The sequence below is a fragment of the Plectropomus leopardus genome, chromosome 5 (genome assembly GCF_008729295.1).
Source record: "Plectropomus leopardus isolate mb chromosome 5, YSFRI_Pleo_2.0, whole genome shotgun sequence".
Taxonomy (NCBI): Eukaryota; Metazoa; Chordata; class Actinopteri; order Perciformes; family Serranidae; genus Plectropomus; species Plectropomus leopardus.
In genome coordinates, this window is record NC_056467.1 from 31,314,799 (window position 1) to 31,338,294 (window position 23,496).

Here is a 23,496-nt window from a genome sequence, read left to right on the forward strand (position 1 = left end):
TGTCGCGGAGCGGCTGCTAACCATAGCCGCCAGCATGAAAATGCAGAAATGCAAAAAAGAAAAAATGCCAAAACGCAAATGTCCTTCTCATTCTGAGGTAACAGAAACAAGATGATTCTTATTTTTTTTAGTGATAATACTTATCATGTTATATTTCATTTCTTCCAATATATTCTCCTAAATTCTGCACACTGGACCCTTAAAAGATTACTAAAAGTGTAAATTAACAGTGTGAAAGTATCTAAGGATGAAGTCTTCCTTCACTCTCTCAGCTCCATCTGAAGCAGCAGTGTCGATGGTGGTGATGTCTTACCAGGGTAGAAGTCTTTGGATTTGGACAGTTTGATGGTGGCTCCAGTCTCTTTCTGCAGCTGGACGATGGTCTGACCTCCTTTACCGATGATAGAGCCCGCCGCATAGCTGGGAATCAAAACCTTCAGGAAGTACTCGCCTTCCTCTGTTGCAGAAAACAAGAAACAGGAAGTCAGAGAGAGCTACTGTAGTTTTTCTTCTTACCTCAAATAAAGCTGAAAAGGAAAAACATTATAATTTGCATTAGTAGTAAGTCTGAACTCTTCCCCTCATGCCTGCCATGTCCATATTTTTCCTGTGTGACAGTTTTCAGCAAGTTTACAAATGTTAGAGTAAAAGAAAAACGCAGAAAAAAAGTCTCATCCAATACAGGGATCATCTTGTTTGAATGAGTGTAAACTGTGAAGTGGAAGCAAAGTGTTCGTCAGTAATCACAGTCTGACAGAACAGATGCGAGCTGGTGCCGCATCACTACGCCAAAGCAGAATAATTCGTCTCTCTATCCATCCCCCCTACCCCATCCTCGCTCTCTCTCAACCGACCATTCAAAGCTTCCTCAAGTTGCATAAATCCACCCAATCACATCAAACGATGACTGATATCCATGACAACTAATTATTTCCATAATCAGATGATTCCGTTATCTCTCCCTTTTCTCTGCACGTCCATTTGTGCGGGCCTCTAAACACTCTCTCCAGATTGGTCTGATCTAATTTCAGCATCGGGCCCGAGGAATCTGGTCCTTGTCACTGCCTTGGCGCGAGAAGGGAGGGGGGGCAGGAGAAGGGCTGAGGAATATGCTGCTTTTGTTATTAAAGCTAATCAGATTCAACCAACGCTTGTGGATGCGACGCCTCGTGATGCATAACACCACATGCCAGCCACGACACACACACACACATACACACACACACACACACACACACACACGTTCTCTTATTATCATGTGCAGATAAGGCCACCTAAACAAACACAAAGCAGTTTTCTGATATTTGTGTCCTGCTGACAAGGAGCTGCACCTGCGTCGAGGACTGTAGTGTAAACTGTGGATATGAAAGGAAGATGTCGACTATTTCATGCAGCCTCATGTTGACTGTTTTCAACACTGAGCTCAGCTAATTGCCCTGATGGGATAAAGATGTCTTTGAGTGTCTTCACAAGCTGAAACTACAGTCAGATCTTATGGAAAATGTGTCTAATCAGCCTGATGGAGGAGAACGAGGTGGCCTTCCAACAGAGGAGACAAGGCATTCTTCCTCTTCAAAAAGTGAAGTCCAATTTCTCTCTATTTCTTGAGCTTTGTGACATGAAACTTTCACGTGTTCAAACGGACATATCAAAAACAAACTAAAAGGTGTGAGCATCGAGCCATAATAGGTAACTCACTATTCATCAACACTACAGGGACCCACAAAGGAAAATCACATACTCATGACTGACAGCAGTGCTCATTTTGGCAGCAAGTTTTAATCTTTAGACAAAAATGCTCATTAGTTTTAATCACATTTTAGTCATTTTTATCCTTCAAGGTTTGTCAACTTTTTATCAATATGTCTTTTTTTTCTCTCTGTAGCTAATTCAATTAGGTAATAAAGGTATCGTGAATTGGAATCAAAGTGGCAGGTTGTCTCAAGTGTTGAAATTTCATTTAGACATATTTTTTTCCATAGCTATAAATTATTTCTACATATTTAAAAACTTTCAGTTCTCCAGCAGTGATTCTGACAGATTTAAAGGATGATATACCAGCACACACGACTGAAATCTTTTTATTTATGGTCTCAAAAACTTTAATACTTTCTCAACAGTTTGACTGTATAACCAAGAAACTTCACAAATCAGTTAAACAGCTCCACCATCCACAGTCACACACACAGCTGCTGAATTACAGTTCACAACTTGCACCAGTGGCTGACGCTGCTCCGGTGTGAGAGAGATGACATTTTTTGTCATAGATTTTATTAACCCTTTGAAAAAAAATGGATCGATATCAGGTTTTAAAGGGTCTGAACACAGCACAAGAAAATTGAGTAAACTGCTTTGATTTCTGTCTAAAACACTGGGAAAAAGGCAATAAGCAACTTGTCAAAATGAAAAAAGAGGAGGATTATAAAAATACCCCAAAAAAGGAACAATGTCCAGAAAACTGTATTTATAATTACAATAATTTTATGTTTACAAATATGCTACAGAAAAAAATTTAATAAAATATATAAAAGTACATATTTAATTTTGAGCACTGTTTGTTTTTGTTGTTTTCCCCCCATACTTATTTTCAGGTAATTTCCTTGTGATTTTTTTTACTTTTTTTAATTTTTTTTTTTTTTACTTTTTTCCCCTAATCTTTAGCCCATGTCTTGCTAAGTTGCTCATTGCCTTCTTCTCATGTTTTTGAAAAAAATAAAACCAATTTGCTCAGGTTAAAAAGGGTTGATGAAACTGTAACTGCAACTTATTAGTTTATTTCAATTTTTATTGTCTTGTGCTGTCTAAGGACTCTCAAAAAAATTATGAGCATCATTAGTAAAGACAGCAGTGGGACTTTTAACTGCATAAACTATCCCGGTTAGTTAACTAAAGTGTGTTCTGTGTAGTTTAAAACCTTGAGTTCAGCTGGAGCCACCCAAATGAAAAGCTTTAACAAAAACCTCCAGCAGCTCTCTGTTTTATCTGCATGTGAATAGAAAACAACCTCAATAACAGGTGTGTCAGCTGACTTAATAAGGTTTGACACTTTCAAGGTCATGTTTGTAATTTTCTAAATTTGCACTATGCGGGAGCAAACAGCTTCAGTGTTTGTAAAGAATTACACAATGAAGCCAAAGGGGAATAAAGCAATACGGTCAAAGCACATTTTAATCATGTTGTTCATCCAGAGCGCCGACACTTTCACTTGGTGACACGCTGACCTGAAGCAAGACTGGAACTGAACCTGCGACCTTTTGGCTGTAGCCTGCTGCTTGTCACACAATGCAACCAGAGAGACAGAGCGCTGACTGAACCTCACAGGCCGCCGCACTGTTCTTCCTCCCACTGTCTCTTTCAGGAGTGACCACTGACCTGCCTGCCTCTACAGAATCACATATAATCACAGAGACATGGAGGCTTTGTGTCAGAGGTGCATCAACAGAGATCTGTGTGTGCGTGTGTGTGTGTGTGTGTGTGTGTATGTGTGTGTGTGTGTGTGTGTGTGTGTGTGTGTGTGTGTGTGTGTTTGTGTGTGTAGGCCTAGGTAGATTGGAACAAAACCCTCCCTTTCTGAAACAGACGAGCCGTTGTTACCATGGCGATGATATCAACAAGCCGTAGGTCAACTAAAGAGTACTTCACACTCCGTTTCCTCATTCCCTCCTGTTTAAAGGGCTGTTCCACCTAAAATACCTCAGTTTAACAAGACGTTTACTACACACAGTCTCCACATTGCATTTGCACAGGCAAAATAATTCTATCTGGTTTAAGGACATGAATTTTTTTTGCATGAATACATCTCTGTCACACCTTAGCATGTTGTCTAATAAAACAGATCATAAAAGGCTCAATCCACCCAAAATACAGAGATACAGCATTTTTTAAAATATAATTTTTCAACAAAACCACATTCAGTTCACCTGCAATGTATCAGTAGTACGATTTAGTATCTTAATTTAATTTTAATATCTCAAAACCTCGAGAAATCAAACCGAAACTGTTTGCATAGTAAGATATCACACTAGGTTTTGGTTAAAAAATGTTCAAGTGGCCCTTTCAAGCCTTAAAACTTGAGCAAAATCATAATTTATTTCATTATTTTATCACTGTTAGCTTGGAAAAAATCCCTCCTTAACTTCATCAGTCAGTATGTAAAATTACACATCTAATGATTAAAAAAAATATTAAAATTAGCTTTTAAATAAAGATTTTATAATGACTAACTCTAAAAGAACTCAATAATTTTGCCTTCAAGTCAGCATTAATATTTCATTCAAAGATTTCATTCTTTAATAGAATTCTATGAAGAAATCCTTTAAAATCTTCTTTTTCAGGTTGTAAATCGAATAACAGCTACTCGATGCACAGAGTCTTTTGCCGTGTTATATCTCTTTAAACTGCCACTGATTCAGTGTTTCTGAGCTTCCCTCCCTGGCAGCATTCTTCATATTTGATAATCCAGGACACAAAACCTCAGGAGGCAGATTAAAATAGGATTATTATTACAGGGGCACACTTTCTCACAAGGGCGAGGCACCTTGTAACACCGCTGTTCTCTGTGAGCCACCAAGGCAGCTGTAAGAAATACACATCCATACCAGATATCGGAATATCCTGCTTCGATTGTGAGGTGGACAGACCAGGTATAACCAGGTGAAAGATTCATGAACCCCAGTGGTTACACTGAGTATTATTAAATGGCATTCAATAGCCCCAACTCTCATTAAATCCCATTAGCACTAAAGGCCCAGACATAAAAGAACTCTCCATTCCAGCAGGCGCCAATAGTCTGTCATCGTCATTCAAAAGGGAAATCAAAAGACCGACAAGATTCTAGTTAGCTGGTTAGCACATTAACAAGACAACCTGGTGTTGAAAAAATAAAAGATATTTATTGAGTGCTTGAGAACAAAAGCATAAACAATTATAAACTATTTCTGTTAAAGAGCTCAGTGGCTAAAAACATAATCTTATATGAAAAGTTAGTTTGGATCTCATGCCCTCTTGACTCAAGCCGTTTGTTTACTTTCCTTACTTCTGTTTCTCTTCTCGTACTCTGAGCTGAACTGTCAATGGGAGCGATTTCATTCACCGGCACCGATTCACCTATTCACCTATTCACCTATTCACCTATTCACCTATTCACCTATTCAACAGGCTGAATCAATAAACAAATGGACAAAGACGGACAGGGGCCAACAAGTGCACAACAAAGCACTAAAACTAGGAAACACTCACTAACTGCGGAGCGCACTCTGGCACAAACTTGAACCGCTCGTAAATCCATAGCAGTGCACTCTGGGAGTGTCAGACTTTACTCTGGGCGCTCTGTCTGGGGAGATGGAGCAGCAAAGCGCAAAACAGAGTGATTGTGTAATTAACTGCACTGTTTGTTAATCCATGTAGAAATGAAATGCACTGGGGTTTGTTTGTTTTTTCGAACAATAGCTCTCTCATTTTAGTGTAGAGCGTCAGATGGGATTTACTAACACACCCCATAGGGCAACAGACGCTCAGCCCGATGTTGACTGATAGGCGACCTTTCACTTGGTGTGTTAGGGCCCTTGCGTTGCAGCAAAACACCAGTAAAATATTCTCACTAGAAATACAGCTAATAATTAATCCACACACATGCCCTTAATTTTTATGGCTAATTGGACCTTCTAATGACAGCAGGAAATGTTCCTTATTTGACAAAGATCCTCTAATTTACATGAAAGTCACACAAGTCACAAGTTTTGTTGTTTGGTTGTTGCTTGTTTAATTGTTTTCTGTGGTGGGTGGAGTTGATGTGTTATACTGTGTAATCTGTGAAGCACTTTGTATCACAGTTTTGAAAAGTCCTATACAAACAAATGATTAGAACCAGAACTAGAACAACCCACATAATTCATTATTTGCTTTTACAAAACAGTAAACTACACTATACAAGGTTTACCATGTCCATTAGTATCTGACATTGGTGCAAACTGCAAACTCATCTTAGGAAACTTTTTGTCTCTCTCTTTCCATCTATTAAACATGTGTGCTGTGTGAGAAATGATTGTAGTGGGACAGTGTTCAGACTGCTGAAATCTGGGTGGGCTCTGTTCTCATCTCCGAGTGTTAAGCCAAAGCATGAGCACACAGACAGGAAACCCGACACTCCCCGGCCCTTCCTCAACGCTGTCAGTGATGAAATACAAACTGCAGGGAGCTCAGACATAGATGGAGAGGAGAGAGAAAAAAAAACTTTACTCACTTCTTTTTTTTTTTTTTGTCAAAGAAGGCTCAGCCTCCTTTGTGTTCATCAGTATTCCCTGATCTGATGTGCATGGGAGGTGTTTTCACTGAGTTTAATTCTGATTTTGTGTTTAATTAAATGCTCTTCCCTTCAGACTTCCTGTGAGTTCCAAATGAATGTTTCCAAAATAAAAACACCTACATGATTATGATCTTCCTCCTCTTTAGGGCCCTCCTTCATCTTTCAATAAACTATTTGCTTGTTTCTTTTCTCCTTCATCTCCTGACTGAAGTTCTCAAAAGTGGAGCCACTTCAGAGGTTATTAATGATCTGATGGAGCCTAAACAAAGTCTTTTAACCCTTCAGCAGAAACTTGAGCAAAATGGCTTTGTTTCTTTGAAAAACACTGCAGGAGCTCGACCAGCAACTTAACAATAAATGGCCCAAAAACTAGCAAGAAATTATTAGAAAACTGCTTGACAATAAGATTACTCCGCTTGGCGAGAAATGTCCAACAAATTGCGCGTATTAGTAAAAAGGTAACAAGAAAATTACCTAGAAATAGATTTTTTAAAAGGAGACTTATTAGAAAATTGTACCAAAAAACAGAGACAAAAACTATCTTTATAATAATAACAATAAAAAAAATTATAATTAAATTTTAACTTTTTTCTAGCTTATTTTTGCATGTTTTGTTTTTACTTTTTTCCCCACATATTTTCAGGTGATTTTCATACATTTTTTTTCTCAGTTTTGGGCCAGGTCTTGTTAAGTGTCTTGTTGCCTTCTCCCCATGTTTTTTTGAAAGAAATCAAACCAGATGTAAACAATAGACCAAATGTAAAACAATGTGACAGGGAAACTATTGGACATGTATCAGTAAATTGTTTTCATGCCACTCCCTTTTGGTCTGACCTACAGAGGAGCCATAAAAAACATTTCAAAAAATATATAACACTAACAAAGATAAATAAAACACTCCCTTTTAACAATCCCAATTTCATGGCTGATGAAAATTGCATAATTAACTTAAATGTCCTTAAATACGCTACACATTTTTAGAGCCAATTCTAGCAAGACCTTATAATTTCCTTTTTGTTTTTTGTTTTTTTGAGTCACTTGAATGCATCGCTGACCTGGCCTCTCTCATTAAAGGGCAGGTGTGCTAAATCAGTCAAGCAGTGAAGACACCAGGAGGACACAGTCTTCAACTGTTGCATGTTTTGTGAAGTCTTAGTTTTATTGTTAGATTAATTCATTTATCACCACATTGATTTCAACTTTGTTTTCGTATAGGCCTGTTTATTTTGGGGTAATGTTTGTTTGGGGGTTGTTGTTTTTTTTATTCATTTTGACACGACAGTCAGACAAAGTCAACCTCACCCAGCTCTCCTCACATCCTGCAAATCAACTGACACCCGAAGCCACTTGATCATCAATCAAACAGTGAGTACAACCAAACAGCAATTAGTCATATCTAACATGGCACCTGTGGACGGCTATTTCAAGCTTATTTAGAAGCCAAAATACATATCAAATGATTTGGTTTAAAGGATTTCCCTCCTTTTTATACTTTTTAGGGTTAGGGTTAGGTTTAGACATTTCAATTTGTCTAGGAGACCTTGAAGGTTGTTGTTTTTGTCATGGTTCCTTCTTTTCCCAACAATTTTATTTATTGTAAGACTGACTTTAATTTAACATCATTTTTACGTGATGAAATATATTCTGTAAAACTTTTATGTAGAAAAAAATGAGTATTTCAGTTAAAGGAAACCGGTCTTAGTCAGGGTCTTTTGCACCCTAAAGAAAACCTGAGGGTCAAAACCTGTCTGTGTTTCAGGTGTTTTAATGCAAGTAGCCATGCTCTGCATGAAGGCCTTTTGACTTCATTCAAGTTTATTTGTCATTCACGTCCACATGCTTGAAGTTGGTTTTTTCCTCCCACATGCTGACCCTTTTCTTCAAGAGCGCCTGTGTTTTTTTCTTCAGTTTCATATGTTAAAGACTGTCCTCAAGCACACTGCTTCCTCGTTCTAAAAAGTTTGATTTCTGCTCTGATTCAAGGATGTTTGTTGAATGTACTTCACTTCGTTATTTTGGCTACAGACATGCTTCTCCTGCAGACCTTGTGTTTTCCATGGATGTGGCATGTTTTGGAAGACGGCCCCGAGTGCTTAGAGTCAAGCTTCATCTGCACTGTGGCACGTCACAGACCTCTCAAAGTTTACTGATGAGAAACATGATTTTTTTTTTTTTTGTTGAGACAGGCTCCACATCTTCATTTTCGAGCATGGCAATCAACTTTCTCTTGTATTTTTTCATTTTTGTCAAGCTGGCTAACGCTTATTAGTCACATAGTGAAGCAAATAAATGAGCAAGAAAGCTGTAAAAAGTACTGTATTTGTAAAATAATATTAATAATAATAATAATAATAATAAGTAATAACAAATAAACTGTAAAGTGCCCAGAAATACAATAACTTTGTTTTTTTAAATATGTAATTATGATAATTATAAATATAATTTCTCCCTATGTTTTTTTTTTTTTATTATTTTCCAAATCTACTTATTTCTTGCAATTTGTTGAACATTTCTATTTGCAGATTGCCCATGTTTTTGAAAGGAATTACACCAATTTTATCAGGGTACAAAGGTTTAAATGGTGTATGAAAGCAGCACAAGAAGAATGATGTTGCTCCAGGCTTCAAAGGGTTAAGCCTGAAAAACATGGTAGTGGCCAAAAAGTGTCTTCAGTCTTCTCCCTTTGTATCTTTCTCTCCTCCTCTCTTCTTCCTCTTCTCCTCCCTTTCCCGTTCATATCTCCTCTCCTCTCCTCTCCTCACTGCACTGCAGTGACCCACTTTAAGTACGAAGCCTTGGACTGACCTGCTTTAGATGGAGGCTAGCTAATTATAACCAGCCTGTATTAATAAGGCAGGGGAATTGGTAAATATGAAACACACACTCGCACACACGTGTATGCATGCACACACAGATACAAAAGCGTGTCTGCAGCGAAAAACAGATACAAGCACACTCACACTCACAAACACCCCCACAACGAACAGACCGTTACCGACGTCTCATAAACAAGCCTCCACACCTCGGCTACATGACTCATCGTGTATATAAGAGGATGTAATGAGTGACTCATATTCATCACTTGTATCTGTTGAATGGTAACACTTGTACGTGTTACCATGGCAAACATTTAAAAAAATGTATTTTTACATGCAGAACAGATCCTGTTCTAGAACAAGATATCCACAATCTTAAAAAAAAAAAAAAAAGACCATGTAATCTTTATCCTGCCAGCATGTGCACACTGTAAAAAGTCTGAATCTTTAAAGTTTTGGATCACTGAACACTTATATATTTGTAAAATGGTAGTTCTCCACGCTCGGAAGGTTTAAAAAACAAAAAACAAACCTATCATTAAACTCATCTGTATCATCATAGAGCACTGCAGATCTCCACTGTTGAGTTTGTTAACAGGGTTATGTAACACAGATTGAGTTACACTTTGGGAATAAGCTTTTAGCAAGTTTGATAACTGCCATGACTCAATTTTCATAAATATGAACTTCCAGTTATAAAAAAAAAGCTTGAAAACTGTGCTGCACTCTGTGCCTCCTCCTCCCACACTGCACTGCTGAATGATTCTGTTTACAGAGAAGTTTTATCAACATTCCTCCACTTTTATCAGCTTTATCTGCTCTTTTTAAAAGCCTCTGACTTATATGAGCCTGCACTTAAAGAGTGATGCATCTTTCTGTTGAGCTCTTTTTAAAGATCTCTCTGGTTTCAAAGTAAAATTTCTTAGTGTGCAGCATTCATGAGCCTCTTGTGCATCTAAGACACATTAGCTGACTCCTTTGTACTGAAGGCTGTGATGTTTTGACTCTGTGTGCACTTTATAAAGAAGTTTGTTACAAAGTGATTTAACAGTGCTTCATAAATCAATGTGTGTTAGATTTTTTTTTTTTTTTTTTTTACCAAATTTGAGTTTTACATCCTTAGAATTCTTTAGCAAAGTTAAAAAAAAAGTGCACTTAGAGTGCAGATCTCCACCGGGAAGCCAAGCAGCAGCCTGGGCAGCAGCAGATGCGTCGCAGCGAACTTTAGAAGCTTCCCAAAAATGTATAAAACAATATGCCTCTGGTCTATTTTTGATAGTGTGTTGCACAGAGCAGATTAAGTTTTCCTGATAACAGGTACAAGATACAAAATAATTATAAGCATTAATGTATTTTAATAGCTGAAACATAACCACAAATCTTTGTCATTTCCTTGCCATTTATAACTTGAATTTGAATGGTATCTATTTATCTGCAGGTGACAGCACAGCAAAGTAAGAAATAACAACAATAAGCACAATTCAAATAGACTAACAAAAGAAACCATTTAATCACATATCCTGCTCATTACTAGAAGGAAAAAAGACCATATCAACAAAATCTGGCAAAACACTCCACTTCTGAAACGCACGGCACCAAGCAGGTTGTCTCTCCCATCTCCCTTACAGTGAAAATAACAACAAAAATAACTGACTTATTCATCTCATATCGTGTAACTTTAACTTTAACATACTTACTAAACTTTACAACACATATAAATGTACGACTATAAATGATTACTGATCTTTTTCTAAAATGTACCATGTGGTTTTGGTGCCTAAACCCGACCATGCAATTGCAACATAATGCAGAGGTCATGGTCATTTTCCATATTTCTGTGAGATGGCCAATATAGTTGGCCAATAAACTGCATATTATAAAAGCAAGGAGGTGTACATGATAAAATAGGTCATAAATAAAACAGAAAAAATGCTTTAGTAACCGAACTGATTAATGTTTTTTGATACTGGAGAGACGCTAACTGAAAGATGGCATTCATTATTTTGCCCCAACTGTAACCTCACCTACTTCCCTGTGGAGGACACAAAGGAAAATCCTAAATCAGTGAAATCATCCTTCCACTCATGTCACTGCTGTCATCTTCATCCAGAGTGAGCCCCGCCCACACTCAGCACAGTTTGGTTACATTTTTACCACACTTTCAGAAAAGCCAGGCCTCATTTATCTACCTGTCACAGTTGCAAACTCTAATTATGTGTAATTATACCCCGCGCTCGCTTCAGTGTGTCATCCCACATCCCAGGGGTGCAGGTGATACTCATGCATGCCAATCTAACCAAGCATAATAAGCAGCCAGAGGCGCCGCTCGCCATGTCTGACCCATCAGTGTCAACGCTAACCTCAAAATCCGATAGAGGTCATGCAGCGCTCACCCACACCATATTCCCTCTTACAGCTCAGCAAATTAAAAAGTGCTGGTGAAAAAACTTCTCTTGTGGGCGTTGGAGCAAAATGTCATGAATGACCTGAAGGAATTTATTTTTTGGAAAAAGAGATAAACTTCTGGTGAAAATAAAACGAGAATCCAGCAGCAAAATAGCTGCTAACTGATTTAATGAAAAAATTCTAGATTTACTTCTAAATAGCACAATAAAACTGTGCTAGTTAGCGACAGTGTGCTGAGAGAACCTGATGTCTCCGCATGATGTCAGACTCATTGTTCTTTCCTGCTATTTTCTGCAATTGTTGATATGAAGCATCATCAGAGATCCGGCGTCTCAGCCTCCTGTGTGCAGCGACTCTTTCATGCTGACAACATAATGAGCATCTAAACTTTCAGTCCAAATGAGAACAAGACAAATACCATAATTACAGATGTGGTGATTGTTATTGATTAGATCTTAATGTTTCAGCTTTCACAAAGTATGGAGGGAGTATTCTGTGGGGCTCCTTAAAGGATGATAAAGGATATAGAGAGCAGAAGACCATAAATGAATCACTGTGACGTCACAATTTAAAAAAAACAAACCACACTAATATCCAGGTGAAACTGGCAATTGTTTTGCATTGCAGAGATAAATGAAATAGGCAAACTTGTTTATGTCTGTTGTTATTTTCAGACAAGACTATAATGTTTGAATATATAGACAGTTAACTCTTAGGGACTGTTTGGCGCATTTTACATGCTTTTCACTCTTCCTTTTTTTTTTTTTTTTTTTTTTTTTTTACAATTTTGGCTGCGTTCATGCATATGGAATACATTGTGTATTTTAGTTTAATCTTGGAATTTCCAGCTCAGCTCCTACAATGCAGCCAGAATACACTGTGAAACTAAACTGTTACATTCATATGGTTAAGTGCAATTCAAATTGCAATATTTGATCCCACAGCCATCAAAGCATAAAAAAACATACATTGTATCAGTTCTGGGTGTCATTCTGGGCTTCTGTCTTGGAATTTTTCATTTCTACAATCTTCCACCTGATGATGTAATTTTTACCATATTTGGCAAATGAAGAAAATTACATGCTATTTCTACTCGGTGCACTGTCCTGTCACAATCAGTGTTGCTGCACATTAATGACATATCCTAGGCTATGATAAAAAAAAAATAAAAAAATAAATACTTAGCATGTAGTATATTGAAAATAATCCTTTTTTTCATCTTTTTTCATCATCAAACAGAGTGACATCGTTACAAAAACATGGCATTTAAAGGGTGAAAATTCAGAACATTAATGAATATGTGATATTTATTATTAGGACTGATGTTGGTTTAAAAAGAAGAACTCAATGAAAGAAGAAAACCTTACTGACATATATAATTTTTTATAGCTGGATTTGTTGCATTTTGTGTACAGAGCATTATGAGTGTGAGTATTTGACACGGCTCAAAAAATAATAATGTTGCTGCTAATTATTGTCATATCCTAGGCTGTGATAATCCCCCCAAAAATACTACTACAATACTACTTTGCATGAAAAAAAAATATTTTGAAATGATTAATTTAATAGGTGTTTTTTATTTATTTAATTTTTTTTTATAGCATTTTGTAGTTGAACCTTTTTTTTAAACCAATTTATTGCTAATTTTTAGTAATTTCTTGTTAAGTTGCTTCTTCAAGAATTTCAGCCAATTTGCTCAAGTTTCAAAGGGTTAATATCACTTGTGGTTGTAGTCAGTCATAAGTGTCTTACAGTAGTTTGTTTCTGCCACCCTGCCAGAATGTTGCTGCAGATGAAACATCCTGCATTTGCTCCCTTCACATCCATATCCTCCACGTGTCTCTGCACTCAAAGCTACCTTAAAATAAATCCTAATGATGTCACAGTCATTTCATGTATTTTGTATTCTATTCATGCTTAATTAAGATTATACATTTCCTCCCATAGTTTTCCCAGCTGATTAAACTGGCAATTTCCCAGTTATCAAACCTCAACACAAACTACAAACATGCTGAGACACAGTTGTGTGTGTGTGTGTGTGTGTGTGTGTGTGTGTGTGAGCGAGCGTGCGTGTGCTGCAGCTGTATAACTACAGAGTTCCCTACTGGTTGCTGTGATGAGGGTCTTTGTTTTCAATACTCTAAGCATCACACACACACACGCACACACACACACACACACACTCCTGCAGTTACAGCACACAGGAAGTAGACACATTTCCTTTTACATGTCAAAGGGATTTGACGAAAAACTTGCCTCTTTTTCTCTTTTTCTGTTTTAAAGTGTGTGTGTGTGTGTGTGTGTGTGTGTGTGTGTGTGTGTGCGTGCGTGATGAAAATGTGGCCAACCCACCACTCCCAGAAACTTTGTTATGAAGTAAACTGGCAGCATAAGCAACAAGGTCAGAGAATAATAACCACCTTCCACCCTGCTGCTGTGTGTTTGTGTGTGATGAAAATGTCTGTATGTGTCTCACTTTGTGTCTGTGTGTGTGTGTATTTATGTTTGAGGTTCTGTGGGTCAAGATTGAGAAATGTGGAATTGGGGGGGCTGGATACTTTGAGGTCGTTCACAATGAATAATAAATGGTCCTTCACAACGACATAACTGGATGAGTAAACAGTCCAATCTGTTTCTAAGGCCCCTGTGGAACCGCCAGGCCCAGAATAGGCTCTCCATGCTGGGGGAATGGAGGCTCAAATCCTGGGATCTGGTGTCCGAAGGCCTGCAGGGGCGGGGCTGGGGGGCTGAAGATCACAAATCCTTTCTCATGTTCTGTTAGTTTTCCTTGCACGCTTCACTCTGACGAACATACCCACAGTCACCTGTTCATAGCTGACACAAAGGATATCCCCTGAGTTTTTAAAGAGAGTAAATGACAGGCACACTCACTTTAGTGGATTTTGTGCCCAGGCTATAGAACCTCCTAAAAATATATTTGAAGAAAATGTTTTACTCCATGCCTCCAAATACACAGCACTAGGCAGGTTTCCATTTAACCCTCAAATTTAAATTGTGAATATTTGCGAATGGAAACACGTCAATCTTGAAAAAAACTCCTATTTATCACAAAAATGTTTTTATGCTCGCATGAGGTGGTATTTCAGGCAATTCAAAAATACTATTTTTCCCAAAATTGCAATGGAAACACTTTTTTGGCTTTTATAGGTCACATGATGCTATGGCTATGAGCTTGTCAGTAGGAACTGGCTCCCTCAGGATGCAGCAGGAGCTACAAGAGCTTGTATATCATCACATAACTCTTCAAAAGTTGAGCAGATCATGCGTAAGTTTGAATCCACAATTCTTCTGTGACATCGTGGACTATCACCTCCCAGAAATCCCTCATTCGTGGCCACTCCCACATATGAGGGGCTTGCCTTTCCATTTTCACTCAACTAACCTATGTTGCCTTTGACTGGAAATAATGGAGGCTAGTGTGGTGGCTGCAATAGAAATAGAGCTGCTAGTGTTTTGAACATCCATCGCCATGCTTCATTTCAAAAATGTTGCTTAAGTTTTGCACAAATCTGTAATGGAATGACTAAACTGAGAAATCTTACCTCATACAACTAGTTTATTTTGATCTAATGCTCTTTTGACTTTGGTCGTTTGTCACCAATTCAACATGCTGAATCTGCCAAAAAAAAAGGCAACAACAGCCACACTGGGGACACATCGCAAAAACTAGGGTGACAGACACTCACCTACATCAACCAAAAGCCAACTGTCAGTGTGGTGTGTCAGGGCCCTGAGAGTTCTTTGGAATTTGCTAGAACTTTGTATGTTAATCTGTAATTGTTGATGTCTCTCTGTGCCATCATCAGCAAGACTAAATTAGTTAGTGTAGGGTATGTGACTGTCGGCACACAGGCAATGTTGGGCCATTGGTCAGCGACTGCTGCCCCTAAATTATATAGTGTTTCCCACACTGTTGGCACTACTCCGCCATTTTCTGCATTTTTTGGCCATTTCAGCATGTTGAACTATGTTTTTATTTTTCAGCCATTGGTCTTTTAGCAAAGGCAGTTCACAATGGATTGTGTTATTATTCACTGGTGCACAATAAACATCATGTGTCCTTTAAACATCATGTTGTGTTGTTAATGTGCTAGCTGGCCTACTAGCATCTTGAATCCATACTATCGGTCTTTTAGTTTCTGTTTTTGATTGATGAATACAGACTACTGCAACCTGCTGGTACAGAGAGGTATTTCCTCTCACGCCAGTGCAGAACTTATGTGGTAGTTGATGTTGTCTGTAGTCTTTACAGTGTGCTTATGAGTAACTTCTTGGCAGAGACACAGGCGATGTGAGGTGCTGCAACAATCATCCCCCATTGTTATTAGTTCTTTGATGTCACATGGTGTGTCAGGGCCTTTAGATACCTTTCCATGTTGATAGGACTATAAATCTGAGGAAACCCCAGGAAATGTAATATCGGAAATCAGCTTTAAATATGGGTAATCTGTCTTTACAAATTAAAATGGGTCAAATGTACCCAAGCGGTCCAGACCAGAATCTTGAGCAGCTTTGTGTAGAAACGTCAGATGTGAGTGCCACATTTGGGTGGGGGGGTTGTGTGAACACAGCCTGATGAACGGGGGCTCGGGTTTGGAGGCTCTGAGCACTTGGAAAATATTCATCTCCCCAAAGCAGGGAGAGTTTAAGGGGGGCAGGCTTTGTCTAACACCGCCCCCCCTCCGGTTCTCTGCTCTTTTGTTGCGACGTAGCGCGCACACACACACACACACACACACACACACACACACACATACAAGCATGTAAAGCTCTCCAGCAGTGAGGCTTTGACCAGCTGTCTTCGATCTGAAAGATGGCCGTCGTTACTCATAAACAGAGCGCTCACAGAGTAAAGAGAGCAGGAGAAAATATCTGTCTCTTCCCCTGCAGTCTCTGAATGTCTCACTTTTTCCCACGTCATTTATTTAATTTAAATTTGACATTTTAGGGGGTGACTTTCAGCATGCAGAAGGAGCTCCAATTTCTTAATCACTAGATTCAGAACCTGCCAGCAGTCGCCATAAAGCCCTTTGAGTAATCAAATATTTGGAGAGGAAATGAGACAAGGAGATTCTTTAGGTGTAATCCATAGATACAGGTGCCAGTAACCTGCTGGGATTTAAATGCATATCTACATTTTCAAAGCGTGTTTTTTTTCCCATCTATATTTTTAAGCCAGCACCGAATCAAACATGAGTGTGCTCTGAAAGGGCTTTTTTTTCTCTTAGAGGTATCAGGATGACTCATAACACCGGCAGCAGCATATAATACTGTGTTTTGCTTTCATGCCAGAAATCATTTTCTTAGAGAGGTTGTTTTTAAAATGGAGGGCATCACAATCTGAATATGACGCACAACTATTTATGAAGAAAAATAAGAAGTTTGCAGCAAAAATCGGAATAAGTTTAGGAATTCTAAAACATGAGAGCAGGGAAAAAGAGTCTAGCAACTGCAGAAATAGAATAACTGGAATAGAGGTCCTGGTCATTAACCCATCAAAACCTGGTTGACATCAGTTTTCTTGAACTGCATTCAGATGCCTCTAACAAGCTACTGAACCCTTCAAAACCTGAGCAAATTGGTTTGATTTCTGACGAACAACTTGCTGAGAAATGATCCACAAATTGCAAGAAATTAGTAAAAGGTAACAAAAAAAAGACCTGAAAATCAGTTTTACAAAAGGGGGTAGAATTATTAGAAAATTATTTTAAAAGTAGGGAAATTTCCAGAAAACTATATTTATAATTAATATAATTATATATCAAAATCATGTTATGGAAAAAAAAATATGTATATGTATAAATATTTATTTATTTTTGTTTTTCTGCACTTTTTGGGTAATTTTCTTTTTCTTTTTTTTTTCTTTTTTAAAAATTATTATTAATTATCTTTTTCAGGTAATTTTCTTGCAACACTTACTATTTCTTGCTTTATTTCCCACGACCAGACAACAACACTCGCTCTGGCTTTATTATTTAATTTATTTTTGTTTTTGGCCACATGATTTTAAGTTGTTCATTACCCTCTCCACATGTATTGAAAGAAAACAAACCAATTTGCTCAGGTTTCAAATTAACAGACGAGTAATACTTCCATTAAATTATCATATATAGAAATCAAACAGAGTACTCGAAACATCCTGTTACAGAAATTCAGTTTCAAAACAGGTTACGAGAGAACCAATCGCCAACGTAAACGTACTGAAATGATCCCTATCATCAGAGCGTCTGCGTAGAAATGGAAGCAGACATGGTGGCTACGCTAACAAAGATAACTGAAGCAGTTGCCTCCTCTCTCCCCCCTCAGTGTGTGTGTGTGTGTGTGTGTGTGTGTGTGTGTGAAAATCGGTGTGTATTGTTCACGGACCAAGGCTATTTCAGAGGAGGGGGCCCTTCCAGCCATCCTCACTGCATCGGCCCTTTCATCGCTCCCTTATCCATATTCATCGCCGCCCCGCTCTCCTCACCTATCAGCGACCGGCTAGCTGTGACCGGCATCTCGCTCCACCAATTGCTCGCCTCTCTTTGTGGGAATATTCCCACCTCTCAGCGCCTTTTACCCCACCCTGTACAATGGCTCCTTTTTTTTTTTTTTTTTTTTTTTTTTTTTTTTACTTTGACGCAGTGGCTTGAAAAAAAAAAAGAGGAAGAGGAGAGGGTGGAGGAGGAGAGTCGCAGCGACCACTGGCAGATCCCTGCCGACAGCGGCTGCGAATCGATCGACAGCTTCGGAAACGGTTGCCTGAGCGAGCGTCGTCAATGCCAGCCTGCGATTGATGAAGGGGGTGGGTGGAGGACAAAATAATGGGAGGACAAGGGTGCAGAAGGACAGGAGGAGGAGGGTGCAGTCGTGATGGTCTGAAGTAGAGCATGATTAGTATGGATGAGGAGGAGAGGAAGATGGAGAGAATGGAAGAGGAAGAGAGGCTCGCGGGCGGACAAAACAGGCGTGTCGCAGAGGAGAACACCGTGTTCTGCAGGATTAAGCACTTCTATAAAAATACTGCTTGACATTTGAGACTTAATGTAAATAATTCTGTATATTTTGCACAAAACAGCTCAAACGTCCTGATAACTCAAAAAAAACCCAACTTATTTCTATGCATTCCGGCTCACACTGTTGCAGTCATATTTAGAACTGAACCCCCTCTGTCTATTTTCAAGTGCACAACGCCAAATGTGGGGCTTCGTCCTCCTCAGCACGGACAGCCGATCAATGCAAGGAAGGCGGCTCTCCTTTGTGTGGATGTCCCAAAAAAAAGATGCTCCGCTCAGCTCCAGGAGCAACAGAAAACACTCAGATCGATAGCATCAAAGGCTCATCCAGCCAAGGTTCGCTACACGCCATGCATGTGTGCATGTGATGAGTTAGTGCGTGCGTCTGCATCCAATACATCATTTACACACCCCTTCATCTCACTCATTAAACTTCAACTCTGCTTTTTGCACCTTAAGTCCGACAGAAAACACAAAGACGACTACACAACACACACACCCAGAAATCTTCCTGCTAGTCCCCTAATGTCACTTGGCAAGGGCATTTTAAGCCCCCCCCCCCCGCCATTCCCTGCTCCGGTTTGCCAGTCCATCCATTTACTAAATGAATGTATTATATCTTACAGACAGGAGAGAAAAGAGGAGACTGTAATGTCAAGTGATGGAGGGACTGAAAGGTCTGTGTGTCCAGGTCAGCAAACTTTCCCCTGACTGTTAAAACCTGTAGGCGTCCCCGCTCACATGTTCATTTTCTGACCACATACATGAAAATCAAACAAAAACAAAAAAAGAACCATCCAATTCATTTTGTTTGTGCTTACATAAGACTTCTTATTGGCTTATACAAGCTTTTTTTCTCCCTAAAAGCGGCATTTGTTTTGAATGGAATGAATCTGAGTCATTTCTATTAGACTGAGAGGCTGCTCTATCACTATCGGTTATATACAGATCCCTGAACTAATAAACTTAGGCCTCCTATCCGTCAAACATCTTAACTGCAGTTTGATTTCATCTACAGAGGTATGGACTACTCTGCCATCTCATATTTTTAAATAAGCACCTGCAAAGCTCAAGAAAGCTGCTATTAAAGGTTTGGTGTTATCCTTCTGGATAATCAGTGTAAATTGCCCACAATCAGTTTGTGATTTTATTTTAATTTTTTACTTTGTGTAGTTGCATATATGGACATCTGCTTCGTTTACAATCTTGTGTTTTGTCTTTCTCTGTTTTCTATCGTTTTCTTTATTTACTAATGGAAAGGGAAAGGGAAAGGTGTCCCCTGGAGAGTGCCTTGATCAAGCTATTCTGAGGAGTTTTATGATTTTGTGTTTTGTTTTGTATTTTGCACCCCTCCATCACATTCTTTTTGCTCTTGTTTTAATATACTACTTTTTACTTTATTTAATTTTATTTAATTTTATTTTTGCACGTGTGAAACTAAACTAATTAACAAATATCAGTCCATAGTAGAGATTTTAGGTTTTGGCCTGTTATGGTTTTGGTTGTTTTCCACAATTAAGAGACTAAACTTTGTGATGCATTTAATGAAAATGTATTATTTTGACCCATAACTGCTAAAACTGCTAAAATTTTAACATATTATCATTAGAAAATGCAAAGTGCACACTGTAATTTTCCAGACTTCTCAGTGCCTTGTAGATCAGTTTTGAAGCCCAGTGCCCTACATTGAAGCCAATGGACACTTTAATCTTTTAACCTGTGTGTGTCATAAATAATGTGATGTGAGCCACTGACGCATCTCTGCACTGCAGCAATATTACCCCTTTTTCCAGCAAAGTTAGCACGTTTAAATGCAAAAAGTGCCATTAAAAACAGTAGACTCCTTTACCTTTGCCAGTGCAGTAGACAAGTACTAATTTTGAGCGGTGGAGATGTATTGTATTTTGTGGCAGCCCATCATTGCATCGTGCAGCAAGTTGGCCTAAAATTAAGAAAGTGAATCCCCATTGTAACAATTCCCATAAAATACAAAGGCCGGGGGGGGGGGGGGGTTGTCCTGTGGGAAAAGGGGCTTAAGGTAATTTTTTGGAAATAGGTAATTTAACAACATAATTAATGCAATTAGTGTCTTATTTCTAACTTTCCTACTCCTCTTTTGGACCACTTTATAAAGCATCAACTCAACACCATCACTGCTGCTGTAAACTCTCCTGCAGGTCATATTTTCTTATCAAATATAAATATTTGTTCCTCTAAATAAATGTCATCTTGGTTAAAATCTAAAAAGTCTTAATAAAGCACTAAACCCTGATTGGCCAACAGCAGCAGACCCCTGAATTATGAAACGACTGGAGGATTTTTACTAATTTAGCCAATCATGATGTAGCCTGGCTTTGAAAATGATCCAAGTTTAAACATCAGAAACTAAATCAAATATTAACAATGAGCTCATTAAACGTCTCTGATCATATATGTACTCGATTAGAGGGAAATTCCTTTAAAGTGGGCGGGTGGGGGATGCTGTTGGTTCGGGGTGAGGGGCAGAGGAGGTGCGGAGATGAGAATGGCTTTGGGCTGGTGGATTAGAGGGCCGGTGGGGGCGGGAGCTGCTGCAGTTCCTCATTGATCCTCATTTGTCTTTAAGACCTTCAGGTTTTATGAGATAGGGCTGTGATTTATGACCATCGCGGTTCTAGTGGTCCCACGTCCTCTTGTACCTCCACTGCCTGACAGCCAACTAGCTCTTTCTCTCTACTGTCGCTTCACATTTTCCTCACACACGTTTGCATAAACTCTGGACCCAAACCAGCCGCAAGTTCAGTGGAAAAGTCCGTCTTTTTCTGTCTTGTTTGAATTAAGTGTCTACGCTCACGTCTCATTCACACAGATCTGAAAACACTTTGCACAGTCATCATACCTCACATCTCAGTTTATATCTAAGCAATGAATAAAATTATAATTTTCTGCTCCAATGAAGAGAAACGTTTCTGATTTAAAAGCTTTCTTCTTCCTCTCAGAGCTTTACACATTAAATATCTACCTGTGAAAAGGGAAAAAGGGTTAAAAACTACAGCCATGTTATTTCTACTCATCAGCAGTTGCACGGTAGCCATCACATATCACACACTATCAATGCATGAACATTTCAACATCAGCAGTCATAAACCCAAGTGCTTTGATGATATGGCTAGCATGAGGTCATAGGTCATCATCTGTGCAGTAATGTTGGGTATCATGGCAAAAAAAACACTGAATTTGTATAAAAAGCATGAAAATGGATGTCATGGAACTGGTAACATACAATATAAACAATCTCAGCATGCATCATCCTGGATCATGAGCAGAATATGAGGGTGTTACTTTAAATCCTATTTAAATGTCAGGCAGCAGTCAGACCTCGTCATTGAAATGCCCTAAAAATTTAGATCTCACTCTGCAGAATTTGACCTTCAAGAACACAGCATGTACGTGTTGTCACTGCTGAATCAGTCCTGCATTGAAGAAGGTTACAGTAAAGATAAAATAAGACAGGTAGAAGATCAAAATCAAAGTCTCTCTTACCATGAGTCTCAGTTTCTTGGTGAGGGAATACAATGCCTTCAGTTTCAAATAGGGGCTGCAGGAAGGCCACTACAGAGAGAGGAAGCACAGGGGTGGGGAGTGTGTGGCGTAAGCTAATCATACAGAGAAACAACCATTGTTATGATCTCTTAGCAGCACTTTGACCTCTTAAAACTGCAGCCTGAGTGCATCTTAAAAATAGAAAATACAAAAACATACTCTCAGTGAAAATATACGCTACTGTTCTGCATCTTATTATCAGTCAAATAAAAGAATAATTTAGGCCAGTCTCATCTGTGTCATCTGATTGGTTTCAAGATGTCAATATCAGTCATAAAATAGATCATTTAAACCAAATTCTTCAGCATGTATTTGCAACAAATGGACATTTTAAAAAAAACAGAACTGGATTAACTGTCAGTGCAAAAATTTTCACCAAAGACCTGCAACCAACCTCAGATTCCTCTTTGCTGATTATCTGAAGTGTGTGTGTGTGTGTGTGTGTGTGTGTGTGTGTGTGTGTGTGTGTGTGTGTGTGTGTGGGAGCGACTCGTACATTTTCAACCAAATGTCATCCGACCGTCAGCCTGATGCTGCCGGCTGAGGGAGTGTTGACCTGGCTGCACCGTGGCCATCCTCTCCGCCTGAGTAAAAGCCTGCTCGGCCGTGCTCATCATCATCATCATCATCATCGTCCCAACCTTTTCATTTGTCTAAATGGACGAGCTGTCCAACTGTTACGCAGGCATGAGGATGGTCCCCTGAGGGGGAGCCTTGGGTTTTTACATACAGCGAGGAGGAGCCTTTAGTGCTCTGAGTGCATCGATCTGCAGTTAAACAACGCTCGCTAACCTGCAGCTCACCCCTCTGAAGCAGGACACTCTCTCTGTCTGAGGGCGGCTGTCATGTTTTCTGGTGGGAGCTGAAGAAACTGAGAAAAGGCTGTCCTGTTGTTTGATGTTTTTTGCTGAAAAGGGCCCATAACTCTACAAAATGAATATTGATCCTCAAGATTGTCTGGGTGTCACACTTAAGGCTCTTTTTTAATTGTGTCACGTGTGCACTTAAAGGGACAGGACACTCAAACTCTGTAGGTCTGTTAGGGTTTAAGTTACCAAAACATTGACCAGCACACCTGCTCGCACTAAATTAGCAGATCACCCAAAATGTAGAGCTTCTGAGGGAAGTCTTGTGGCCTTTTCAATGTGAGACTGATAAATCAGGCAAACCTTACGGTACATTTCAGACTTCCAGTCTTTAAAATGATGGTGGTTCTTCTCTGATCAAACCTGCAGAAAGCACCTCCAGTAAAATCAGATTTTTTTTGCATATTTTATTTATTACTTGAAATGTTTGAATTAATCTCAGACTTTATTATAACCCTTTGTCATCTGACCTTAAGGAACCACTAAGACATTTAATTAATCTGTGT

General features: G+C 38.9%; 1 protein-coding gene across 1 annotated transcript in view; it reads right to left on the reverse strand.

Annotated features, from left to right (window-relative positions):
* nova2 (NOVA alternative splicing regulator 2) overlaps positions 1 to 23,496 on the reverse strand; it is a 105,629-nt gene that overhangs the window by 79,557 nt on the left and 2,576 nt on the right. The window contains 2 exon segments of the mRNA XM_042487293.1: positions 314 to 457; positions 22,065 to 22,133. Of these exon segments, the coding sequence (XP_042343227.1) occupies positions 314 to 457; positions 22,065 to 22,133 (213 nt within the window).